The 23979-nt window shown below is 42.7% G+C and overlaps 1 protein-coding gene across 5 annotated transcripts in view; it reads left to right on the top strand.

Moving 5' to 3' along the window:
* Positions 1-23979, top strand: part of LOC307271399 (unconventional myosin-Ic-like) — a 77536-nt gene that overhangs the window by 15109 nt on the left and 38448 nt on the right. The window contains exon 1 of one of the 5 annotated variants that reach the window (XM_080053839.1): positions 16623-16822. The exons of 2 other annotated variants lie outside the window; for them this stretch is intronic. In XM_080053839.1, coding sequence (XP_079909965.1) covers positions 16805-16822 — 18 coding nt within the window. In that variant the 5' untranslated portion in view covers positions 16623-16804. Of the gene's footprint in view, positions 1-16622; positions 16823-16847; positions 16966-17701; positions 17890-23979 lie in introns of those variants that run through there. 2 more of the 5 variants (XM_080053837.1, XM_080053838.1) reach the window with 2 other exon arrangements.

Below are 23979 nucleotides of genomic sequence, written 5' to 3'. Positions count from 1 at the left end.
ATGAAAATAAAATTCCATTCCTTAAGTCCATGTCTTATTTATCTTAATTTAAGTCTATTTAAATTTGAAACTTGTAATGCATGTGATTTTAAGGCAAGTCAACATGACTGGCGTCTGGGGGCAGCAAAATACACATACAAAATTAAAAATTAAAAATCTATATTTAAATTGATTTTAGCAAATTATGAATCAAAAAAATTTCACCACCCTATGACACAGCAACTTATTATAGAGTGTAAAGGACAGACGTGTGAAATCCTTATCAGACCACTCTCTCTCTCTCTCTCTCTCCCTCTCCCTGTGAACACAAGGTTGCTCTACTCTCTCTCTCTCTCTCTCTCTCTCTCTCTCTCCCTCTCTCTCTCTGGGTTACAGGGTCAATGTTCACCTCTTTTGCAATCCTTTCCATCTCTGCAGTGTCCCAACATCCGGCCGTAAAAGCCTGTGCCAGTGTCTGTGAGTGTGAAGGCTTTTCTCACGTTTGGAAAGTCTTTATGTTGAATTGTTCTATTTTTAAGATTTGGTCAAGTTAAAAGTGGCCGCGAGGAGCTTTCAGTTTTTGTTGATTCTGGGGCCACATTTGGACAAAAGCGGTAATGTTTCTTTACGACAGCAGCGCCCAAAAGCATGCATCTGTTTAGGAACAAGGAGACTGCAAAACAGAAATTCTTTTAAACTAAAAATGATTTTACAACAATATGTCTGTGATTTTCTGTTTTAAACAAAGTCCTGTCCATTCAAACTCTTACCTATTTGTCTTAGGACAGGCTGTTTTGAGCACTTTTCCAGTAGCCTACTTTCAAGCAGTTTCCACCTGACTCCTGGTATGTGAAGTCACCTATGGTCCATTGACTGAGATCCACATAAGATGTGTCTAGCAGCAGAGCTAACGTTAGCATCCTTGTCGTGTGCACATACATTAGATAAATAACATAAGTGTTTAATTTATTTAATACAATAGCACTTTTGAATTCAAGGGGGTAAGCTGACTTATGTTATGGCAGTGTTTCCTCTACAATGGTAGGGACTGCCATAGTCTGGCTCAACCGTTTCCGCCAGCGTCTATTGGCGCTGGCGTCGGCTCACAACGCTTCGCCTCCATTTCCTGTTGCTGGCGTTCCCGTATTGAGCTCCCCCTCAAACTAGGAAACAATTCGCTCACAGTCAACCTGTGTGCTTCTGTGCAGCGCTCTCCCTCCCTCTCTCTCTCACACACACACACACACACACACACACACACACACACACACACACACACACACACACAGGGTGGGAGAAGTCACATTACTGTAGACAGAAATAAAGTGTGGCGATACTTTGGGATAATAATATCGGCGGCGGCGGTCCGGGACGCTGCGCAGCCTAGCTTAGCCTAGCTTAGCCTAGCCTAGCTGTCCAACTTCATTGTACAACTTCCCCCGGGCAGAAATACCCTCATAAACTCTGGAAAATGAAGCGTGGTGGTTTGGATTGAGCACCGGACCTTATAACCAGCTAGATTAAGATCCGCCGTTCCCTTTCTTTGGTGATTTACAGGACAACGGGCCGCCGATGATAATGTTACCAGAGATAACTGCGTGACTACGTGGCTTAATTCCGGTTAAGTTATCCCGTGAGCTCCTCGGGGGCTAAAGTGTATGGTGTCTTGACATGCTGGTTAGAAAGCAACACACTATGTTTATTCCTTTTGTCTTTAATAGTTTTTTTGTGGCGTTTGCGGGTTAGATTTAGCCATTTCTCTGACAGTCTCTGGACGTGAAGATGTTCCATCAGAATAAGTTCCCCCCCGGCACTATTTTGCATCGACACCGCTGCTGTTTCCCGGGGTTAGCCCCGCCCTAGATGATTGTGATTGGTTTAAAGAAATAAAAACAGGCCAGCCCAGTTTCTCCCCCGAATAGACGGCTCTAAACGGTGTGCTTCCAGACCATACTACTTGCTGTAGTTTGGTCTGGCAAGACTAGGACTGCCATAACTGCTATATAGATTAGCACCAAATTTGGTAGTGGAATTCTCGTGACATATGCTCATAGCCCAATTGTGACTATAAGTTCCTGAGAAATTGCTTTCATCAGAAGTCGGACAACTTCAAACGGTGAGTGTTGTTGTGTGACTGCATATTTCTAATTTGATTTTAAATGCCATAGGCCGCCAGGATTTCCTAATTAATGTATTTTTATCCTCAACACACGCACAGCTGTGAGTAACATTCCTCCTCAACCAACACAAATGATCAGAGCTCACTATCTGACATACCACAGCAGCCCCGCCCTGTCCAACTATGACAAGTGGTGTGTGTGTGTCTGTGTGTGTATGTGTGTGTATGTGTGTGTGTGTGTGTGTCTGTGTGTGTGAGCAAATCTTCTGCTATTTTAAAGGGAGAGTTGGAACAACTGGGATTCAAATGTTGCGGGTGTGGCCCTGAGGTGAACTTTACCGAGGATGTTCCTAAACAGCTATATTTGATTGTCTCTTAAGCATACACAACATATACAGTATGTGCTCTGTACATCTTCTGTTTTTTCTTTGAGAAAATCGGTTTTATTGGTAACCACAATAGAGAAAGATTTGTGTGAACTACACAGAGACATTGTATTGTTAATCAGACTATATGTGCTTATTTTGTCAGTCCAATTGTATGCATGTCAACCACTACTGGCCTCTACACTACATTTCCCATAATTCTATGCTAATGTTTGGTGTTAGGTGACGCAAACGATACCGCAGGTGTGTGACAGAGGCCTACAAGCATGCTCTCATTGTTTACATTTAGTCCACACACACGCACACACACACACACACACACACACACACACACACACACACACAGAGTGCCTCTCGGTCACAGAAGACACGGGTCATGCCTGGCAACGCTACATCATAATGGTGTGGACGGCTGGAAGGATGGGTGTCAGTGTGTGTGCTTGTGTTGTACGTGTTGTGTACCTTTCTGGTCACTGCTGACTGACTATGAACCAGTGGCCTGAAACATTTAATACAACAATTGTGTGTCTGCGATGCACTGCCATTTTTCCCCCTCTGCCTTGTTCCAGCACTTGCCTAGCACTAGAAGCTGTGCATGTGTGTGCTGGTGTTACTCATGTTGTGGGCACATTTTTCTGTTTACACAGTGATATTTTGGGGATGAAATGGAAGTCCCCTTAACGCAATAATAACATTTTAGGATGAAGACTTGCTTTTAGTTGAGGGTAGACTTAGGTTTAGGTTAAGGTCAGGGTTAAGGAAGTAGTGTTTATGGTTAGGGCAAGTCTCCAGTAAATGAATCTAAGACTATGTAATGTCTTCGCAAGTGATGAAAACACGTGTGTGTGTGTGTGTGTGTGTGTGTGTGTGTGTGTGTGTGTGTGTGTGTGTGTGTGTGTGTGTGTGTGTGTGTGTGTGTGTGTGTGTGTGTGTGTGTGTGTGTGTGTGTGTGTGTGTGTGTGTGTGTGTGTGTGTGTGTGTGTGTGTGTGTGTGTGTGTGTGTGTGTGTGTGTGTGTGTGTGTGTGTGTGTGTGTGGACATTACATTGTAGTGTTGTTAAGTTAGTATGTTTGGCAACGAGCATAGTGAGTGGATAGAAGACCCCCACAGCATGGCATAGCAGAGCGAACATGTGTGTGCCCTTGTGTGTGTGTGTGTATATGTTCCGTCATCTCAGCAGCCCAGCCCTTGGTAATATATCTCTAAGGAGAAGATTCCAGAGATGTTGCAATGGACTGCGCCACCGAATTGCAGAGCTCCTCTGCCCCTCTTGTGTGTGGGAGTAAGAGTTCAAGCACATCATTAATCCCCGTTTGTTTGTCAGGTTTAATGCAGGCGGATGTTGACTAGCATCAGTACGTTAATGGGATAACCATGGCATCGCTTGGAGTCGTCGCTACAAATTGTCACACTTTCTGAACAATATTTTTTAAAGTCTTAATCAGCTGTGATGTATATGACATTAAGAGGTCTATTTAAATGATAAGTTCACTAAAGAGTCAAGTTCTTTTCTTATTTTCACATGGAAATATTTAAAATATTTGTCTAGAAGAGATTCAAATGATCTTTTTAAGTTTCAAGCTGTCACAGTAAAAGACATCACAGTAATATTTACAAAGTAAGTTTTTTTTTAACCCTATATTTCTCTTTCTGTGATGTCACGAGAAGGAGAAATATAGGGTTAAAAAAACACTCTTTCTGCCTTTTCTCAGGCTAGGATGAACCGATTTAATTTTTTTTTGCACATTTATACTACATAGGATCTCAGAATTCAATACACCTTCATATTCAAACCGGTGAAGTAGGCCTTTAAGTTAAGCATATTTACAGTACACATCTGGTCAGTGCACTGACCCACCGATGGTGTGTCATTGGGAAAGGGGTATGAGAAAAAAAAAAACTGTTCATTGATCGTAATTGAGGTAAAATGTTCAATTAATAGTGATATTGATTTGAGGTCAAATGGCCCAGCCCTAACTGTATGTATATCTAATTTGCATACACAGGTGGAGTGCCTAGCTCCTGTTGTATTAAGATATAATGGCAGTGATAGGAGGGATATATAGAGTATGGTAAAGCATCATTCTGTTTGTTCTAATCATTTGGTGTTGTTTGGTCGTGCGGCTCGGCTGTTATTAATGTCTAATCAGCAAAGAGGAAGTGCCCGGAGTAAACAGGAAATTTGCTGTTGGTGAATTTAGCTAAATGTTTCCAGCTGTTCTAGTGGTTGACACAATGACTGAATGAATACATGCAGATAGAGAGGCAAACCTACCAAATACTTCCTTATTTACTTTTTTTCCAGTCCAAACATTTTCAGTGTTGAGGCGAGACGTAGTTTGGTGGTTTAACTAACAGGCGAATACACGGGAATGACAAAAGGGATGGAAGAAGAAAAAGCTACATTTATTTCTTTAAAATGTGCTACAAAGAACTTTTAAAATATTTCCGAAAAAGTCTAATTTCTCATGTAACAGCAAACAAAACCATCAGTGCAAAGAATGCTATTTTTTATATAGTTTTTCTTATGCCTTTGTCATGGGTATACGCTCACCCAGGAACAACAGTTGGCGTGGTAAACACACTACAGCTTTTGTCCAAACGCTGTGCAAGAATTAACACAAACTGAAAGTTCCTCGGAGCACCGTTAAGCAGTAGTGTACCAAATTGTTAGCATTCAAAGTTTGTCGCAGATCAGTATTAAAACCCCCAGTAGCCCTGAAATTGAATAGTAGCCTAGCCGCTTCAGTGGTTTCAGCACTTTCTTAAGACTTTTTAAAGGCTAACTTATTTGCGTGTATCACTGTTCTATGTCAAAGGATAACCACTCTTCCATCATATGTGTGACTGCACTGACTGACAGGACAGTATTCAGTTTTTAGTAGGCCAATAGTGTAAGTGCATAGGATCTCTGATTATCAGCCCTTAAAAGATGAGCTTGATATTCTGCATTTTTTTTAACAGTATCAGCCCCATAGTCTATTGTGCTGCTCAGTCTAATAATGGTCTGGACTGTATGGGAGCAAGGCAGGCCGGCATTGTTTTAACCTACAGCCAAAGTTCTTCTCCATATAAGGTCTGCTGCTGGGTATAAATACAACCAAGAGCCCCCCCCCCCTCCCTCTATCCACGCTGGAGGAGGAGAAATGGAATAAGAAGAAGGGAATGTAGTGAAAAACGAAAGAGAGAGAGTGGAGGAGTAGTAGCAGGACAGATATGACTAGAGGTAGAGAAGGGCTTGGAATGGGGGATGGAGAGGTAGAATGTTCCCAATGCGTTTGAGTTGTTTGGCTGCAGCAAGTCCCCACCTGCCCTGAGCTCTGGGAAAGAGGAGTGGGTGTGTGCGTCTGTGTTTTTCTTTGACGTCATTTTACCAAAAACAATTCTCTCCATGTCTGCTTTTTTTTTTGCTTTGGGTTTATATTTGAGTTTAAAGTCAAGATTAGAACACATATTAGGGCAGCCAATTGAAAGTATCCATTACTAATCAAGGTTTTGTGTGTGTCCTCCGCACATCACCATCCCTCTTTCATTACAGATATCTTCTAGCATTGTTATTAACACGTTGTTGCACTTAACAGAAAATCATAAGTCAGTCGTGCGTTATTTTAGAATATTCACTATATTTACGCAAATAACTTTTTTAAAGCCCCCATGTGCTAGATTGGAAAGCCTCTGACTTTGGTGCCACCCAGTGGTAGAGTCCAAGAGGAGTTGGATGCTGGGATGAATGGGCTGAAATCATATGGATGGACCATACCAAGTGTCACCATAATTGTCTCCTTTTTACACACACACACACACACACACACACACACACACACACACACACACACACACACACACACACACACACACACACACACACACACACACACACACACACACACACACACACACACACACACACACACACACACACACACACACACACACACACACACACACACACACACACACACACACACACACACACACACACACACACACACACACGACTAATTGGTTAAAGGATATCTTAACAACTCCACTACTTGATTATGGATGAAGCCAAGTCCTGGACTAAATTGTACTTTCAATGGACACTCTCCATTCAAAATCCCATCCAATCCATGTCTGTGAAACTGGCCCTATATGTATAATTAGTTTTTTCTAATATCAATGAATCGTGTATTTTTACAAAACAGCAGTTTTTGACTTGTCATGGTAGGAAACTGCTAACACAAACAATATGGCGCCGTTTTAGTCAGTGAGCCATAACAGTGCACAGTGGCCTGACAATACGCAGCTAAATGGAACTGAAGGCCATCATTAGGGGGCCAAGCCCGAGCAGGAGCTGGGACCGCGTTTTGCACAGCAACGCGGTTCCCAAGCCCTGCGGGGCAGGGAACCCTATTGTTTTTGTAAGGATTATTATTATTTGTCGCCGCTAGAACTGCGTGCACAGCCCAAACCGTAAAGGGTGCAGACATGCCAATTGCATGACTAGATCCAGGTCCGTGAATTCTCAGCATACAAAAAAATTCAGACATGCCGGCCACTAGGTGGCGCTATATCAAGGAAAACGTCGTAGCTCCCACACCGAACATCCCACAGTCAAAAACTTTATATCCACAGATTCACTGGAGTCAGCTGCATCTTTTGGCATAGGCCACGCCCATTTCCGTGTATATAGATTTTTCGCAAAATCGCGAAAACTGCTAAACTGATTTTTCGCTACTCCTCCCACAATTTTTGGACAATTGACACCAAAGTTTGCACAGAACATCTACCGACCCACACGGTAAAATCTTGTGCAAAAGAATTTTGATACGACCTTTGATGACGAAACGGTAGCGCTTTGAATATTTGAACTGTTACTTCCTTGTACGTAAATATTCATAAATCCAAAATCATAAGTCGGATCAAGTCCAAACTTTAGACATATGTTGGGGCTACCCTAAATTGCATTCAATAAAAAATTCGGAAATTTTCGCCATAAGGGGGCGCCATAAATTAGGAAATTTTTTATCTCCTAATTGGCCAGAGGAATTTTCTTAAAACTCACGGGAAACCATCAAGGGTCATACACGGGTCTATATAAAAAATATGGCCAAGAAATATTAATGTTTAAGGGACTTTTTAATAAAATTAGATATTTTTTTTTCCATCAAAGAAAAAAGGCGGGATGCTAATCTCAGCTAGCATGTCCATTGACATTACATTGTGCAATTAGCTCCGGCCGCCATTTTGTCAAGGCTGACAATCTGCTTTTGCTCATAACTCGCCAACCACACATCGCACATTAAAAAACTTGACATCCACTTGTTCTGTGAATTGAGCTGCATCGTTCCACCGTGGCAGTTTCGCCAAATTCATCCATAAACAGCGATACCTATACAACTCCCGCACCGAACATCCCACGGTCAAAAACTTTACATCCGCAGATTCTGCGGAGTGAGCGGCCGGCGCGGCGGTTGACGACGAGTTGCGTCGGAGGCTTGGCCCCCGGTAAAAACTGCTTGCAGTTCTAGTTCATTTTAATATCTAAAGAGTCCCAAGTTTTAAAATAGGGTTGGTCATTCAGAGCAGTGTGTGGAGCCTCATAATCAGAGCTTCTAATCAGTCTAAAAGTTGTCTAGAAGAGCTGGGCGGACGGCTTCCATTCATCCACACTCAACCCCCACCTCCTGACTCACTCAGTTCAGCCTAGGTTTATGGAAGACGCTAGACACTTTAGGAAATGCCTGCATGACCAAAGTGCTGCCACAGTGGAAAAGCGTGTGTGTGTGTGTGTGTGTGTGTGTGTGTGTGTGTGTGTGTGTGTGTGTGTGTGTGTGTGTGTGTGTGTGTGTGTGTGTGTGTGTGTGTGTGTGTGTGTGTGTGTGTGTGTGTGTGTGTGTGTGTGTGTGTGTGTGTGTGTGTGTGTGTGTGTGTGTGTGTGTGTGTGTGTGTGTGTGTGTGTGTGTGTGTGTGTGTGTGTGTGTGTGTGTGTGTGTGTGTGTGTGCGCATTAAAAAAATAAAAACTATAAGCCCAGTTTCCTTTTTATTAAATATATTTCAAACATTCACATTGGAAACTTGTGTCTCACTTCAGCTACAGTCTGGTACACGTGGACGCACGCTCGCACGCACGCACACACACACACACACACACACACACACACACACACACACTCACACTGTCAAAAGATCACACACACATTGTGGTGATTCATTTTGCCTAGAACAGTGTTGGCCGGCAAGAAACAGAGTAACACTTAAGTGGGTATCAGAGAGAAAGAGTCAGAGGAACAGTTTGAAAGTCTATTTGGTCCCTGGGAACCCCCTTGTGTCAATACAGGGCTGGGCCACCACCAGCGGTCTGACGGACCGCTAGTTCCCGGTATGTTAGAATACACACTCACACTCTCCACGTTTCATATGTAAATTCCTTCTCACTGTGACACTTTCACCATCTGTCACCAACTTCCTGCCTCCCATCCTCTTTCTTGATACTTCTCTATAGAGTTGTATATGTATGTCTCTCTCTCTCTCTCTCTCTCTCTCTCCCTCTCTCTCTCTCTCTCGTTTCTTGTTTAGCCGCCCACATGGCCTGCATTCTTTCGCCCTGACATCACCGCCGCCCTGCACTGCCATTTATTTTCCTCACTTCATCTTTTTTTATTCAAGGCTGTTGCGCACACACACTACGTTAGAGACTGCAAATAGAGAAGAAAGTTGTTGCCTGGGGTATAAGTTTGACATTGTTTTTGTAGTAATAGTAACTTCTTTTTTGTTCATTCTCGACACTTGAGTTGTCTGTATAGCGCAGCAGTGAGCTCACCATTTAAAACTGCTGCCTTTGATCTATCTTTAGATCTTGTCAAAATGTATTCATAGGAGAATTTCTATGAAAATGTGTTATCTTTGAATTGCAGCTGTGAAATAGAACCTGAATTTATGAGTAACACCCTTTTGGGACTGCAAAAGTGGTTGGCTCTACTGTTAGTTTAACATTATTATCGGTATTAATGTAATTGTATTTTTAGTTGTTTCTATTGCAGCGGTGAGGTCATGGTTTAGTCATCTTAACATGCCCTATTCTAAACTGCTGCTTTTTGATCTCTAGATGTTGTAATCATCTTCTCACAATTTGTCAACAGTCTCTTTCCTGTGAAAATGTGTAACCTCTGTGGATTTTTTTGCCCTCTGGTCATGTGATGTGACACAACTAAAGGTAAAAACACAGTAATAAAAATACACATGAGGAAGGCCAAATTGTCACCCTAAACGTTGTTTGTGTGCCTTTGCACGATTAAAAGTATTTTTCGGAGCATTTATCTGTCGTGCCACCTCTATTTACTTTTTTTGAATGAATACTCATTTTTGTCCTGCGCCAGCAACATCATGGTCTTTTTTTTGGACGCGCCGCAGGAGTAAAGCAAGCAATTATTTTATATTTTTTATAATCATTTTTGGGCATTTTTGCTTTAATATTAGACAGTTTGGAGTCTGGAGAGACACAGACAAAATAGGGCAGAGAATGGGGAATCTTTAGCCTCTACACCAGGAGCGCCCCCAAGCAAGCAACTGTTGATATCTTGCAGCGATGAGGGACTGTCAAAGATGGAAGAAGATTAACAGAGTGAAAACATTGGGATAGGGAGAGTGAGGGGGGATAATGGTGTGGGAGAGAGAGAGAGTGAAAGGCAGAGGGGATTGTGATAGAATGACAGTCTGGTTCATGTCAGGAGGTTCTTGTTTGTGTGAGTGTGTTTTGGTTGGTGGGACACACACACACACACACACACACACACACACACACACACACTCACACACACACTTAAGTATTTTCTTTACTCTTTGATTTGTAGCCATGTGGTTCAAGGTTGGATCCATCCCCCAGTTCACATTGACAGTTGTATTCCACAGCAGAGGAAAAGGCCAAGAGTTCAAGCGCTATTTCTTGTTAAAGCTATCGTAATGACTTGTATTATTACCGATTTACAAGAAGCCATTTGTTATGGTGGAAGGACCTGCAGTGTCAGGAAGAAAGGCAAGTCCTGCTTGATAGTAAGAATAGACAGAAACAGCACAAAACTGGCTTTCAAGTCGTTCTCCTAGCTTTTAGCGATACCACTTCTTATGATCTTACCTTTTCAGGGAGCATTGCATTTGGTGGTGTTTAAGTGTTTGCCTCAAGACCCCTACTATACACCAATGATCTACCAGGGACAGGGTGTGTGTGCTGGCTTGCTTGGTAGATAATTAGACAATCTGTCGTCACATAACGGCTAAGTTGACCTTAGAGGAGCAGACCTATTGCTTTTGGTTGAAAGCCAGCTATAGTGTATTGCTCGCCCACTGGGACGGAGTGTTTGAGGTGACGATTCTTGAGGTTGCTGTAATGGAGACGGGTGGAGTCCTCATCATATAGACTGTGTTTCACTGCCAATGTTCTTATGGAGGACATCTGTTCAGTGGTATGTTTAGTTTTAAACAATTTCCACCAATTGAACCAAAGGTAGCCATTTTTTCACAATTTTATGGGGAGTTCAAGTCGGATGTGGATACATTGCCTAGTTGTTATGTCTGGTTTCTGAACTGGAAGTCGGGGAAGATGGGTAATGCTCCGAGTTCACCATTAAGAACTCCGACTTTGAACAGCGTTCCAGTCGTAGTTTCCCTAGTAGAAGGTTGGAAGAAATACCACTTCCCAATTGTCTGGATTGCAGCACTAGTCCAAACTCCAAGTAGTATGCTAACCTTTTACATATTTAGCTTTCTGCTACGTTGCTATTGTCTTTCCATCCATTCCCAGGCTAACCTTACCTGCCGTCAGTTGCTTTTGGTTTATGGTGCGATTTAGCAACAAGGCCTGGTCCTGTTTTGTATAACTCATGTCACAGCCTATTATCAGCATCTGCTATGTCTGTGGTTTGTCACTGTGATGAAACCTTTACAGGATGAAAATCAAAGGTGTGCTCCATATGATGCAACTCATCCTGAAGCTATAGTGCGTATCTCTTTCATATAAATGAATGTCGGTTACATTCAAGGCATCGCCAAACGAGCTAAACAACAGTTGATGAAGCCTATCGGCGCCCACAAAATGTCTCAGTCGATTCTACTGCTAAGAAAAGACCTGTACGTACAGCAGAGGGTATAACATCCATGTACGATCACTGAAAGGCTTACCTCATGTAGATGCACCGACAGTGTTGTTGTAATTACTCAGCATTCCTCATGGGGGCGACAGAAGTTACGCACTAAAGTCCTGCTAGAGCAAACTATGGCTACCTTTTGGGTTTCACTAATTAGACAGAATAATTCCCGCCTCCTCTGCCTCAATTAAGAGGTGTCAGGAAAACAGAAGCGATAGCAGTGCTCTCTGTGAAGCTCATTGCCTGGAATGATGTTTGCGTGTTTGTGGGACAACATGAGGCCAGATATTTGATTGTGGCACTAAGAGCTTGGTTAGATGCCCAGCGCTGTGATTGAATTGAGTTAAACAAACAGAGGACATATTGAATTGTATAATGACATTTACAAACCAACTAATGTGGATACACACGTCATGACTAGTGCTCCATCTGCCTAATGAGGCCAGTATCTAATGCCAATACCTGTCCTCTGATGGGGTCAGTTCGGCCCTAATGTTCTCAAAAACCAATATCTGCCTAGTGTAACATCAAAAAATATGGCCTAAATACTAATATAGAAACTACAATTCACTAATTCGTCTTTTATAAATAAGTGATATGTCATGCCTCTGATGTATTTATATATATACCATAGGCCTGGTTGGTTTGTTGAATGGAGAAATTACATTTTTTGCGTAAAGCACATTGAGCAATGTTAAGTTAATGTTAGCCTCCAATGTTGCACATGTTAAAATGGGGAAATCCTCTTCTTGGGTGGAACGACTGGTTGCTCATATGACACATCTTCATGAAATGAAGCAATATTTGGAGCACGAGTCATGAGTTATGAGTTATGGATATGGCTAATTTGTCTGTCACAAATGTCGCATGACGACAGTGTTCCCAAGCTTTATTTCTGGATCAAACATGGCCGATGGATGGAGAGTGGAAAAATAGCTATATATATCCAAGAAGAGGACAAACCTTGCTGGAGAGGAAGTGGGACAAGAAAGAAGGATTTTTTTTAAGGGGGGAGGGGACCATAGGAGAGAGAGAGAGAGAGGGAGGGAGAGAGAGAGAGAGAGAGAGAGAGAGAGAGAAGGAGGGAGCAGGGAGCAGGAGAGGAAAGTCAAGTTCCCATTTCAGATTTCCCACGGAGTCGAGGTCACAAGCACTAGAAAAAAAAAGTGGTCAGTGGGATTTCAGTTTTTTTCTTTTTCCCTCAATCTAAACAGCATGTTGTTTGATTAGCTCTTTTCCCCCCAAAGTGGTGTGTACATGATAGAGAGGGCATAGACTGTGCTCTGGCTCCTTTTGAATTGACTTGACACACACACACACACACACACACACATATACACACCTACACACGTAATTACACATGTATTGGTATATTTGGAGTGTTTGGTTATAACCCTCAGTCATTAACCCTTCAGTGACCGCAGACCACCTAAGTAAATAAAATAAGATTATTTGATGGCTAAGGTGCTGTCGGCCAAAACAAATAAAAAAACTCCTTGGCTATCCAAATGACGGCTATAAAGCAATGTTTGTATTGTTTCCATGGCTTTATGCCACTCATATCATTTTATATCATATCATTTATAGCTTCAGAGCTCTATAAAAGACAGATTGAACATGCTGTATAGTCAAAAGGTGTGTGCCGGCATTGGCCCGGCAATAAGGGTTGTGTGGGAGGAAGGGACATGTTCTATGTGTGCTACTAATGAATCATTAGACTGATTATTTGATTTAATTTGTCCATGTTAAATATTGTTTTGCCTCATTCATTGGTGTATTTGAATTCCAGGGCTGGGTGTACAATACATTGCGATACAATTCATATTACTATATTTTACATAGTCCACTCAGCGCTGAAATGCAAGTTGTGTATGATCTGGGTCTTAATCGCATCACATTATATTGATAATTCCGCCGAGAATTAAGTTGAAACTATTTCATTCAGAACTTTAATTCAAATTCCAAACCCGGCAATTCGAGGCAACTATAGTGCAATATCTACAGGAGAGAAGGTTGTACTTTGTTCTCAAAATATCGATTTTTGGGGCTGACAATACGATTTATTTTTGCACATAACAGCCCTTATTATGAGACTGATAATTAGATGTATTAGTTTGTGCACTGTTCAATCATTTGTTTGCCATATTCTATGGTGTTTTATGTTGCAAACTAATGGATGCCCTCCTAACAGTAAGGAGTTACCTTTGGCTTGGAGGCCAGGGAGAAGATGGGATAAGAAAGGGTTAAAGTCTGACAGCTGAGTGAGATAGCTGTGGTCTGATACAGCCCCTTACTTCAAACCAACTCTGCACTATGCTGCCTCAGCATGAGCCTGCACGCACGCACGCACGCACGCACGCACCAACGCACGCACTCACTCACTCACTCACTCACTCACTCACTCACTCACTCACTCACTCACTCACTCACTCACTCACTCACTCACTCACTCACTCACTCACTCACTCACTCACTCACTCACTCACTCACTCACTCACTCACTCACACCTTCACACACCTTCACAGGTCTGCACACATGCCAAACGTCAGAGTTGGCCAAAGACATTAGCACCGATGAATAAACCCAATAGATGAAGTTGATATGTCTGGTGTCTCCCTCTACTGTATCTACTCTGGTATCTTTGCCTGTTTCCTGCTGTCTGACCAGTCTATATGCTCACACAGTAGAGAGAGAGAGAGAGAACGTCTGGAAAGCATTATTCAGATTCCTAAAGCAGGGCTTGTGATTATACTGGCAATGGGTAGAGGGGGAGAGAGAGAGAGAGAGAGAGGAGTGGAAGAAAGGCGGGAGTGGGGGCATCAAACGAGGTGTACAGTGTTTAATGTGTGACTCAGACACTGCAGAGCCGGTACAAAGTGTGTGTTTTTCTGAGCCGGGGGAGATGAGTTATTTTCAGGCGTTTTGACAGTCTGCCTCAGCAAAAAACAAATGGGGCCCATATTGAGTTTCATTGAGATGGTGAGGGGGGGGGGGGATGAGAGGGGGGGGTGACCAGTAGAGGGCAGTGTGGAATAGAGTGTGTGCTGCCATTATGACATCATAAGGGGAGAGGAATCTGACTGGGGTTTTCAGGAAGATGGAGGTGGAGAGAAACAGAGGGCTGTTTTTACTCCCACTGAGGAGGACTCATATTAATGTATAACAAACACAATGAAAAGGTTAATTTACATAAATGGCTCAGGCAGGTGGACCTAGAGACATGGGATATCCAGTAGTTAGAAGCAGCACTGGTTTGTATTTCTATTGTGGCGGTAGGAAGGCCATCCTAATGGGGCTAAGCTAGTCCTAGCCTCTTCCACCGTATACTACAAACCCCCAACGCTATCAAGGAACTCCTGTGGTGATGTACATGTCTGGAACCCTATCCACAATATGTCCTCTTTGCTTTCACTTTCTACCAACGACTTTATTTCATGCCATGGTATTTCTATCACTGTCTTACCTCTCTTTTTCCCATTTCAATGAAAAGTTAATTTATAGCCACTCTCTTATACCCATAATCCCTTGTGTTTTTCGTTGTGTTGATAGTTTTGGATGCAAACCTTCAGTGGAAAAAAAACATGGGCCAAGCTTACAAACAGGTGACTGAGACTCTCCTTCATAGCGGATCAGCAGCAGCAGACTTCAAACAAGCCCTCGTTAATGTCTGTGCATCAGTCCAAAGCTACTGTAGTGGAAACTTGTCTCCTCTTTGTTCTCCCAACACACGCCCAGTGCCTCTAACATGTCAGTTGTTATTAGTGTTAACAAGCAGATGCATTAGACTGCTGAGGACTGTGATCTGCAGCGTGTGCGTGTGCGTGTGTGTGTGTGTGTGCGTGTGCGTGTGCGTGTGCGTGTGCGTGTGCGTGTGCGTGTGCGTGTGCGTGTGCGTGTGCGTGTGCGTGTGCGTGTGCGTGTGCGTGTGCGTGTGCGTGTGCGTGTGCGTGTGCGTGTGCGTGTGTGTGTGTGTGTGTGTGTGTGTGACACTGGTCTGGAGTAATTACACTCCCTATAATGATATTGGACTAATGATTGAAGCCCTTGTGCGTGTGTGCATGCATGCGTGTGTATTTTTGTACGTGTGTTTGAGCTAGATGCACCAAGCATTAACAGCTATATTTCTGACTGTCTTGGCTGCCTGTCTGCTTCTGTTTCATCTTGTACATGGCATAAGGGGCAGAGTGAGCAGGGAGTGAAGGAAGGAGGAAAAGAAAAGGAAAACCATTTTGGCTCAAATAGATAATTATTTATTGTGTAATGCTGCTTTTCCTGCTTCAGGAAACTTTGGGGAAAGCAATAACAATGTTGAATATCAAGATGAGCATATCACTTGGGATTAATTAGTTAAAAACTCAATAAATGTACAGTGTTAAAGTCTCTATGTTCTGAGTTCAGTGCCAACATACACCCTAGACAATAAGGCACACACACACACACACACACACACACACACACACACACACACACACACACACACACACACACACACACACACACACACTCACACACACACACACACTCACACACACACTCACTCACTCTTTACCCCTTTGGCATCTGGACGCATTTTTCCTTTCTCATCCTCTTTTTCTCTCCAGGGGTTGTTGAGGCCAGATGTGTGTGTGTGTGTGTGTGTGTGTGTGTCCATTTGATAGGAGACGTGTCAGTTTTCTTTTCTTCTCCTCCGTCTCTTCAGAACAGACAGATCAAGAGAAGTGGAATAATGAGAGGATCTGCAGTAAGATTTTTAGCCTAAGCTTTCGCCTGTCGGATTGAGGAGAGGGCAACAGAGGAAAAAAACAGAGAGAGAGAGAGAGAGAGGGAGCAAGGGAGGGGGGGGGTTATGTGTCACCTAACACAGGGACTATTTCCTCTGGAAGGAGGGAGGGAGGGAGGGAGGGAGCAAAGGAGGAGAAGAAAAGTGGGTGAACGAACAAGAGAAACAAAGTGAGGTGTGTGTCTGCGTGTGTGAGGCGTGTGTGTGTGTGTGAGCCGCAGTAAGGGGAGAAGCTATGGCAGCTGAGTCTCAGGACGGAGGGGAGAGCTTTTAAAAACAAACCTTAGGGCTTAATAGTGGTGGGACGCTCGCAGCGCTGGAGGCCACATTCTTATAGCTCAACCATCGGAGCAGTGCTGGGAACAGAATATAAAAAAGTGACTGGAGAGAGAGAGAGAGAAAGGGCCGGAGCCATGAAGTACAGACCTTTGGTAAGACACCCAGCAGAGCAGACACATGGTTCGTCTTTTGCGAGGACCAGTTGGTGGGAATGTGGGGAGCTTGGGACACTTTTTATGGGTTTATTGTTGGTCCAGAATCTCTCGCAGATTGGCATTTTCAAGAGCGCGAAAAGGTAAGTAAGGAGTTATGGCTTTACTTTGCTATTGAAGTGTGGGGTTGGATTTTATTTGAATGGAAGAAGCTGCTGGATTTGCAATGCTTTTCCCACAGCGCCATTTGAATTGTGTAAGAACCTTGAGCTTGAAGGACACAGGTGAGAGAGAGGCAGGTGGAAGGCAGAGCCAATGGACAGCCTGAGTTGTGTCCGGTTTGTCCTTCAACCATTCTGTCCAATGCTCACCTTGACTGTTTCCAGTCACTCAAGGTGAAGCATCCTTCTTCAGCTTCACTCAGTATTTGTCATGTAGATGTCAGATTGGAATTTGAATCTATTTGATATCTGGGAAGGTGTGTGTCTGTGTGTGTGTCTGTGTCTGTGTTTGTGTGTTTGCACCGCACAGGGTGAGGCAATCACATGGCGATGTTGTGTGGCCAGGCAGCATTCTTTGGCAAAATGTGAGAGAGAGAGTGCAGCGTGTTAATGAGAAAAGTCTGTTTATGTTTTCAGTCGTCAATCACCTTTTTTTCCGGTTGCTGGACATATCTTAAACTGGTAATGGGATACGCTGGGAGGTGCATACCCTTCACATTTTGGCACATATACATCCATAAGGTTTTGATCAGTCCGTGTGGAAGATTTGGAAGACTACGGGGGATAGTACAATGCACTGTGAGAGATTCCTGACACAGTTGTCATTGCTGCCTGCAGGGCATGATCCGTCTTCACTTCAATAGGTAGTTTATGTTGGGCTCGCCTCACTCTCTTCAGGGACCGTCCACTCTATAAACACTTTTAACACTAAGTTGTGATGGAGTATGACAAATGAAAAGAGTCTGATTGGCTGTAAGTAAACTGGCTCATTGTACCTGGATTACAAACCCTAATGACTTGATAAGCCTTCAAAGCTGTTTCTCCATGGAGTATCGTTGGGGTCGGGTAAGTCAGCCCTGCTAAATTCTTGCCTTTTGACCGACTCACTCATAAATGTCTCGTTAAAAAATGATTAGTTTGTGAGTTGAAGGTTAAAGGTGCTCAAGTTAAACTTAGGAGTGAAGGATTGTGTGGCAGTGTATTGTTGAGCTAATGCTAATGAGAGTTTGGGTGTTGATCAGCCTGCTGTTCCAGCTACCGAGACTTATAGTGAAACTCAGCTGCCTATCCAATACAGATGAATGAAAACTGTCTTCTCTCGTAGTTGTATCTGTTGTGTGCCTATGCTAACACAAGAGGAGTTGTATCAGTGGTTTGAGGCATGTGATTATTATATTTTGGATAAAAGGACCACGTTGCATTACCACACAAGGATATACAGGTTTGTGTCTTTTTCTTATTGGTTGTCGTAGATAGATTTATAGATATAAGAATAATCTAGTGATTTATGTGAAAGTTGTTGTCCGTTGGCTCACTTTCTGAGGTAGATCAAAGTTTAGGGTAAGCTATTGAATGGCACACCTAGAGCTGGTAGGAATGCAGCACACTTCCTCTTGATAGAACACTTAACCTCGACGAGTGATCAAGTACATTATAAATATACACACAGTAGTACTCCCGGAACGGTTTTGTTTTGGCCCACATGTCCTCATGTAGACTGGTTTGTTTCTACAGCCTCACTCACCTCGTCCCACCTGTCTGACTGCTCTATACAGAGCCGCTTCACGCTCCTTTTGGGATTGAAATAAACAAGCTAACCGAGGGGGGGGGGGGGGTTTCCATGGCAAACATAATCAAAATGTAAAAAAAGTCAAAAGAACGTGGATCCTGATCATCCTGTACAGGTCTGGAATACATCGTCTGTTTTTAATTTTAACATAGGCTGTAGCTTTGTATACTGTAGGCTTCGGAATGTAGTGAGACCCCTTCCCTTTTTTCCACACTTTTACGGTTGTTGATGTAAATGTAAATGGATACAATTTCTAGCAAACAATCTACACTCGATAACCCATAATGACAATGTGACAACCGAAAATGTAGCTAATGCATTGAACAATCCAAAATTAGTGGGCTGAATTACTATTCAGCCCACTAATTCTTTACTTTGTAGAAGCAATTACTTATTCGCTACTATTTTTTAACACCTGTATTTGGGAGGATTTTATCCAAATTTACCTGGCAGATTCTCTCAAGCTCCATCAGATTGGATAGGAGGCGTTTCTGAACTGCCATCTTCAGGTCTCTCCGTAGACTTTTTATGGGTTCAGATTCTCATCCAGTAGCATCTCCAGCATTGTCGTGGCCAAGGAGCTCACTTTTTGTCTCATCAGACCAGACAATCTTTTCCCTCATGCTCTCAGAGCCCTTTGAATGCCAGTTTGGCTGGATGACCAGCTCTAGCAAGATTTTCTTGTGGTTTCGGAACTTGTCCAATTTCACAATTATTGAGGCCACTGTGCTCCTGGGAACAATCAACACTTCCAAAAGGGGTTTGAACCCTTGCCCTGATCTGTACCTATAGCCACAGTTTGATCCTGGAGATCTACTATTGTAGATTTCTCCTCATGTTGGCTGCTTTGTCCTCAATTCAATTCTGTGTGCCACAGGTGGACTACCCAAAGGATACCTCAAGCAATTTGGATACACCTGACCACAAGTCAGAATGTCAAAGCAAAGGGGCTGACTCTTTTGTGAATGAGAGATTTTAAATACATTTCCATAAATGTCTTAAAGCATGTTTTCACGTTTTCATTATGGGTCATCAGTGTAGCTTGATGGGCATCATTGTTGGTTTTATCCATTTTATATACCTCCACTTAGTTCTGCATACTATTTTCAGTGTGCGTATTCCATTTTGTTGTGATTTGTTGCACACTTACTACTATAATAATGCCTGTGGTTGACTGTGGTCCCATCAAAACCAAACAGTGTACCGCCATTTCTTGGATAGCTGCAGTTGGCTTTTTCACAAGGATGACATTTATGTCTCAAAATGAGTCTACAAGTTTGCTATTTCTTGACTTTGTGCCCCTTTTTTTCCACCAGTTAGTGCAGAACAGAGGAGAGGAGAAAATCAATCTGTGCCAGACTGATTCATGGTGGAAAAATGCAGAAAAAGGGCAAATATTCTTCAAATAGCTCACCATTGTTTTCATCAGAACCACTTGCCTCACTCCTTTGTCATTATACACAAATCATGTGAAACAGAAGTCAGTAGAAGTAGTTTTTTTCTTGTCTCTCTAACAGCACTGACTTCTGCACTCCTCTGTTCTCCCTTTTGCATATTTTACCTGGATCTTTTCCATTTGCAAGTATGTTACTACAGTTGGTTTAAGTGCTCTTGGGCCTGATTTGTTTATTAGTCCTTTGAATCCTGTCCAGTCTGAGAAAGACATACTACACACAGGCCTGCTGTATGTGGCTGTGTGTCATACACCTGGGAAAATAATCATATGTTTGAATGTAAGACATATCCATTGTTTTTGGAACTTAACCCATATTAAGGACTAAAAGTCAAATGATTTCTGCTGCTTTATTTTGGCCCATTTTTGTCTTAATCTTGCCACTGTGACAAGCATGGAATTTCATGGATTGCTATTTGTCCAAAGTGATTGGTTTCATGGAAACACAAACTAGTGATATATCTCTTAAATGCAGAAAAACGTATTGGAATGTTTTTACGAAAATCTTTGTTGATAGGATTGTAAAAAGATTAGATAAGATTAATCATGAATAAGATTTGCACTTGATGTTGACCAATTGTTGAGCAAACAGCAAAGCCGAAATGGTGCAACACAAGCCATCACAGTTTAGCCTGTTAAGTCTTTAAGTTCTCATCATTATCCGTCCATTCTTCCATCATGAACACTGTATGGTGCAGTGGAAGCAGCAGGTTAGAGGAGGTTTACATAAACAGTGTGACATCTGAGCTCCGTGCACTCCGACGCCGCGATGTAAAGGTCAACCTGCCATTGTTCACAGGCTGGCTGGATCAAATCCCTCTGCTTTCTCCACCTTTATTTGCCTCAGATGGGCTCACTTAGACAGTCATCCAAAAAGACAAGGGAGGGACTAATGGGCGGGTAAAGCTCTCGGGCATAAGAAACATGAGATTTTGTACAAAAAACAGTGAATAGACAGAGTAAGATTCAATATACAGTGGTTATAATAGGTGGCAACAGATGTAGGTCTGGGTATCAGAACGTTAATCTTATATATTTATTACTCATAGTATTGACAATATTATATTATATAATAAATATTGAAAGCTATAACAATCAGATTTGTAGTCCTTAGTCCTTAAACAGATAGTTCCCAGAAGAAACATGTTAATAGTCCTAAAAATAATGTATCCCCGATAAGAACTGTTTATCTATATCAAAACGGTGAGATAAAATACCAAGAATGTACGACCATGCTAGCAGCTCTGTGTGGCTGTATTGAGGTACAGCTCACTACTTTGAACTAAACGCTAATGCCAGCAGGCTAAAATGTTCCAAATGACAATGCTAGCCGTTGCTAACCATGTTGACAATCTTAGTTTAGCGTGTTAGGAGAATAACATCTGCTGATTATAAATAGTTTTTGTGTGATTTGTTTTTACCATGTTTTTGGTCTTTTACAAAGAGTATTGGAATAATGGAATAATGGATCAATTTTGACCTGATGGTGACTACATGACATATTGAAAGTCAGAGGATCACCCAAAAGTTAGAAGACGTGAATATTTGTAACAATTTCACTGCAATTTCATCTAAAAGTTGGTGAGGAATTTCACTCAAAACCATAAAAATGTCAACCTCATTACATTCGTGCAAAGTCCTGTATGATCCAATCGCCTGGGACTCATGAACCTCTGTGCAAAAAGTTGGCCAATCCATCCAGCAGATGTTAAGATATTTTGGTCTGGACCAAAAACACGACTGACGTTTCCATCTTAAAAGCTGCTGGCATGGCTTATCAACAAAGTTACAACCTGGTCCCTTATTTCTTTCTGAAAGTACAGTTTTTGTGACTTAAATAAAGTCCTGGGGTTTCATAATAGTAATAATGCTGCTGGTATTGTTATTGACTGAAAAGATAGGAGCTGTAGAATGAATGAGAGAGGGAACTAGACAGGGAAGATCAGACAGTGTGGATATACTTATGCTGGGTTTGCACTACACGACTTTTCACGCGATTTGACAGTCACAATCTTCCAATGTCGGACTGAAATCACAGAAGTCGTGCTGGAGTTGTGGCGCGCGCACGTAATCTCAGTCGTTTGGTGTAAGGTGGTCATCCGACCCGATTTCAGCCAGTCTTCTTCCCGTCTTGACGTTCCGACATTATCTTAAGACTACCCGAAAATGGAGGCTGCCGATTCAGGCAGCTCCAGTCTTCCCGTCGCGGCCAAAAAAGTGCCAAGAACACACCGAGCCGACTGCTGACTTTCCGTACGCTCTGCGCTTGCGCGGGACGTAATGTCTCCATAACAGCAGGCGGCGCTAATCTGTATTGCGGCCCAAAAAAATACGGAAGCCGGAAATGATGGGAAAGCTCTCTAGACCATAAACATAGATAGAAATACGTATTTATATTTATGGACCATAAAGAGCACCATTTTTAGCAGAGTGTCGAGCATGGTGTCGAGCAGTCAACAAGGGTTGATGGATGCGAGTACTCGCTGAACGAAACAAACAAACACATTAAAACAATGGCTAGCTGTTGTTAGCTGTTGTTAGCTGTTTTGCGCCTCAATTCCGGGCTTCACTGATTCGCTAGCCCTCCACCAATCAAATCGCTCCAACTGAAAGACTGCCCGCCGCCGGCTCAAAAGAAGCCCGACGACATCTACGACGACCGATTTCATGGCACACACCAAACAGATTAGTTTCCCCGCCCCCTCCCGACTCTCCGACGGCGATTTTCGGGCCGGTGTGTCCGGGCCTTTAAGGGGTTGGCTCAAGCGAAATGACGTAAACACTGTCACACTCTCGCATGCACCAAGCACGACGCAGGAGGAGCGGCATTAGTCGCGACCTGTGTCCACCTGTGCAGGGACTTATTTCGGACACTTTTTCCTTGAAGCCTCGGCGGGAGAACCAGGCTAACAGCCGCGCAACCTTAACACTTTACCGTCAAATACAGGGTTAGGAGTTAAAGTTATTGGGGGACGAGATCAGCAAATAAAGCTGGTCAAATAACTAAAGGAAGTCCCCCGCTCGGAATATTGAATTAACCTTTTTTTAATTAAATAATCACTATCGCGTTTGCGGAAATAATGTTAATCTCAAAATTAATCTAGTTTTAGTCTTGCAATATGAGACCCCCTGTCTTTTCAAAATCTCACTCTGTGACTGAAAACTAATGACTAGTTGTCTTCAGGTGTGAGTTGATTGTCTTTAGATGTAAGAGGGTTTCAGTCTTCGGTCTTTTCAAAGTCTTTTAAAAGTCCTCTAGTGTAAACCCAGCATTAGTCGTTATTGGTCTGTTGAAAAACTTAAAGGTGTAGTCAGCGATTCTGGAGAATGCTTGTTGTGAAAATCAGTGAATATCCCCCTCACAATCTACTACCTGTACGTATTGTGTTTGGGTGCTGACCGGAAAAAAATCAAGTGTTAATACACGGCCTAGGCTCTGTAAACTTGTATGTAAACAAGGGGTGTATATAAACAAAATGGCCCACCGTAGCTAGCAGCATGCACGTTTACAGAGCCTTGACTGTGTATTAACGCTGGATTATTTTTTCGGCGCCCATCGTAAGAAGATATTCACAGAAAATGCATTGTTGATACAAAGTAAACAACACACATTCTCCAGAATGGCTGACTCCACCTTTACCTCTGATATGTAAAAAGTGCTGCTTTTCATTTGTTCCCTTATTGCTTTTCATCTGTTCCCATATTATTGAGCTCATACAAGTCAAACATTAGTGAAGGTAGAGTCAGTCCTTAGCTTAGAGCTGTGCCAGGTCTCCTCCTTCTAAAACCTGGCTCCAGGCTGCCTTGTTTGTTGAAAAGGATTTGGAAAAATCATGACATCACGCCATGTCGGAACCGGGTTGGGCTAGGCACGTACTTGGTGTGTTCCTGAGAGCGAGTGGAGGTCCAGTGT

This window comes from Ammodytes marinus (genome assembly GCF_949987685.1).
Source record: "Ammodytes marinus genome assembly, chromosome: 3".
NCBI lineage: Eukaryota > Metazoa > Chordata > Actinopteri > Uranoscopiformes > Ammodytidae > Ammodytes > Ammodytes marinus.
This window is presented reverse-complemented; position numbering and strand designations above follow the sequence as displayed.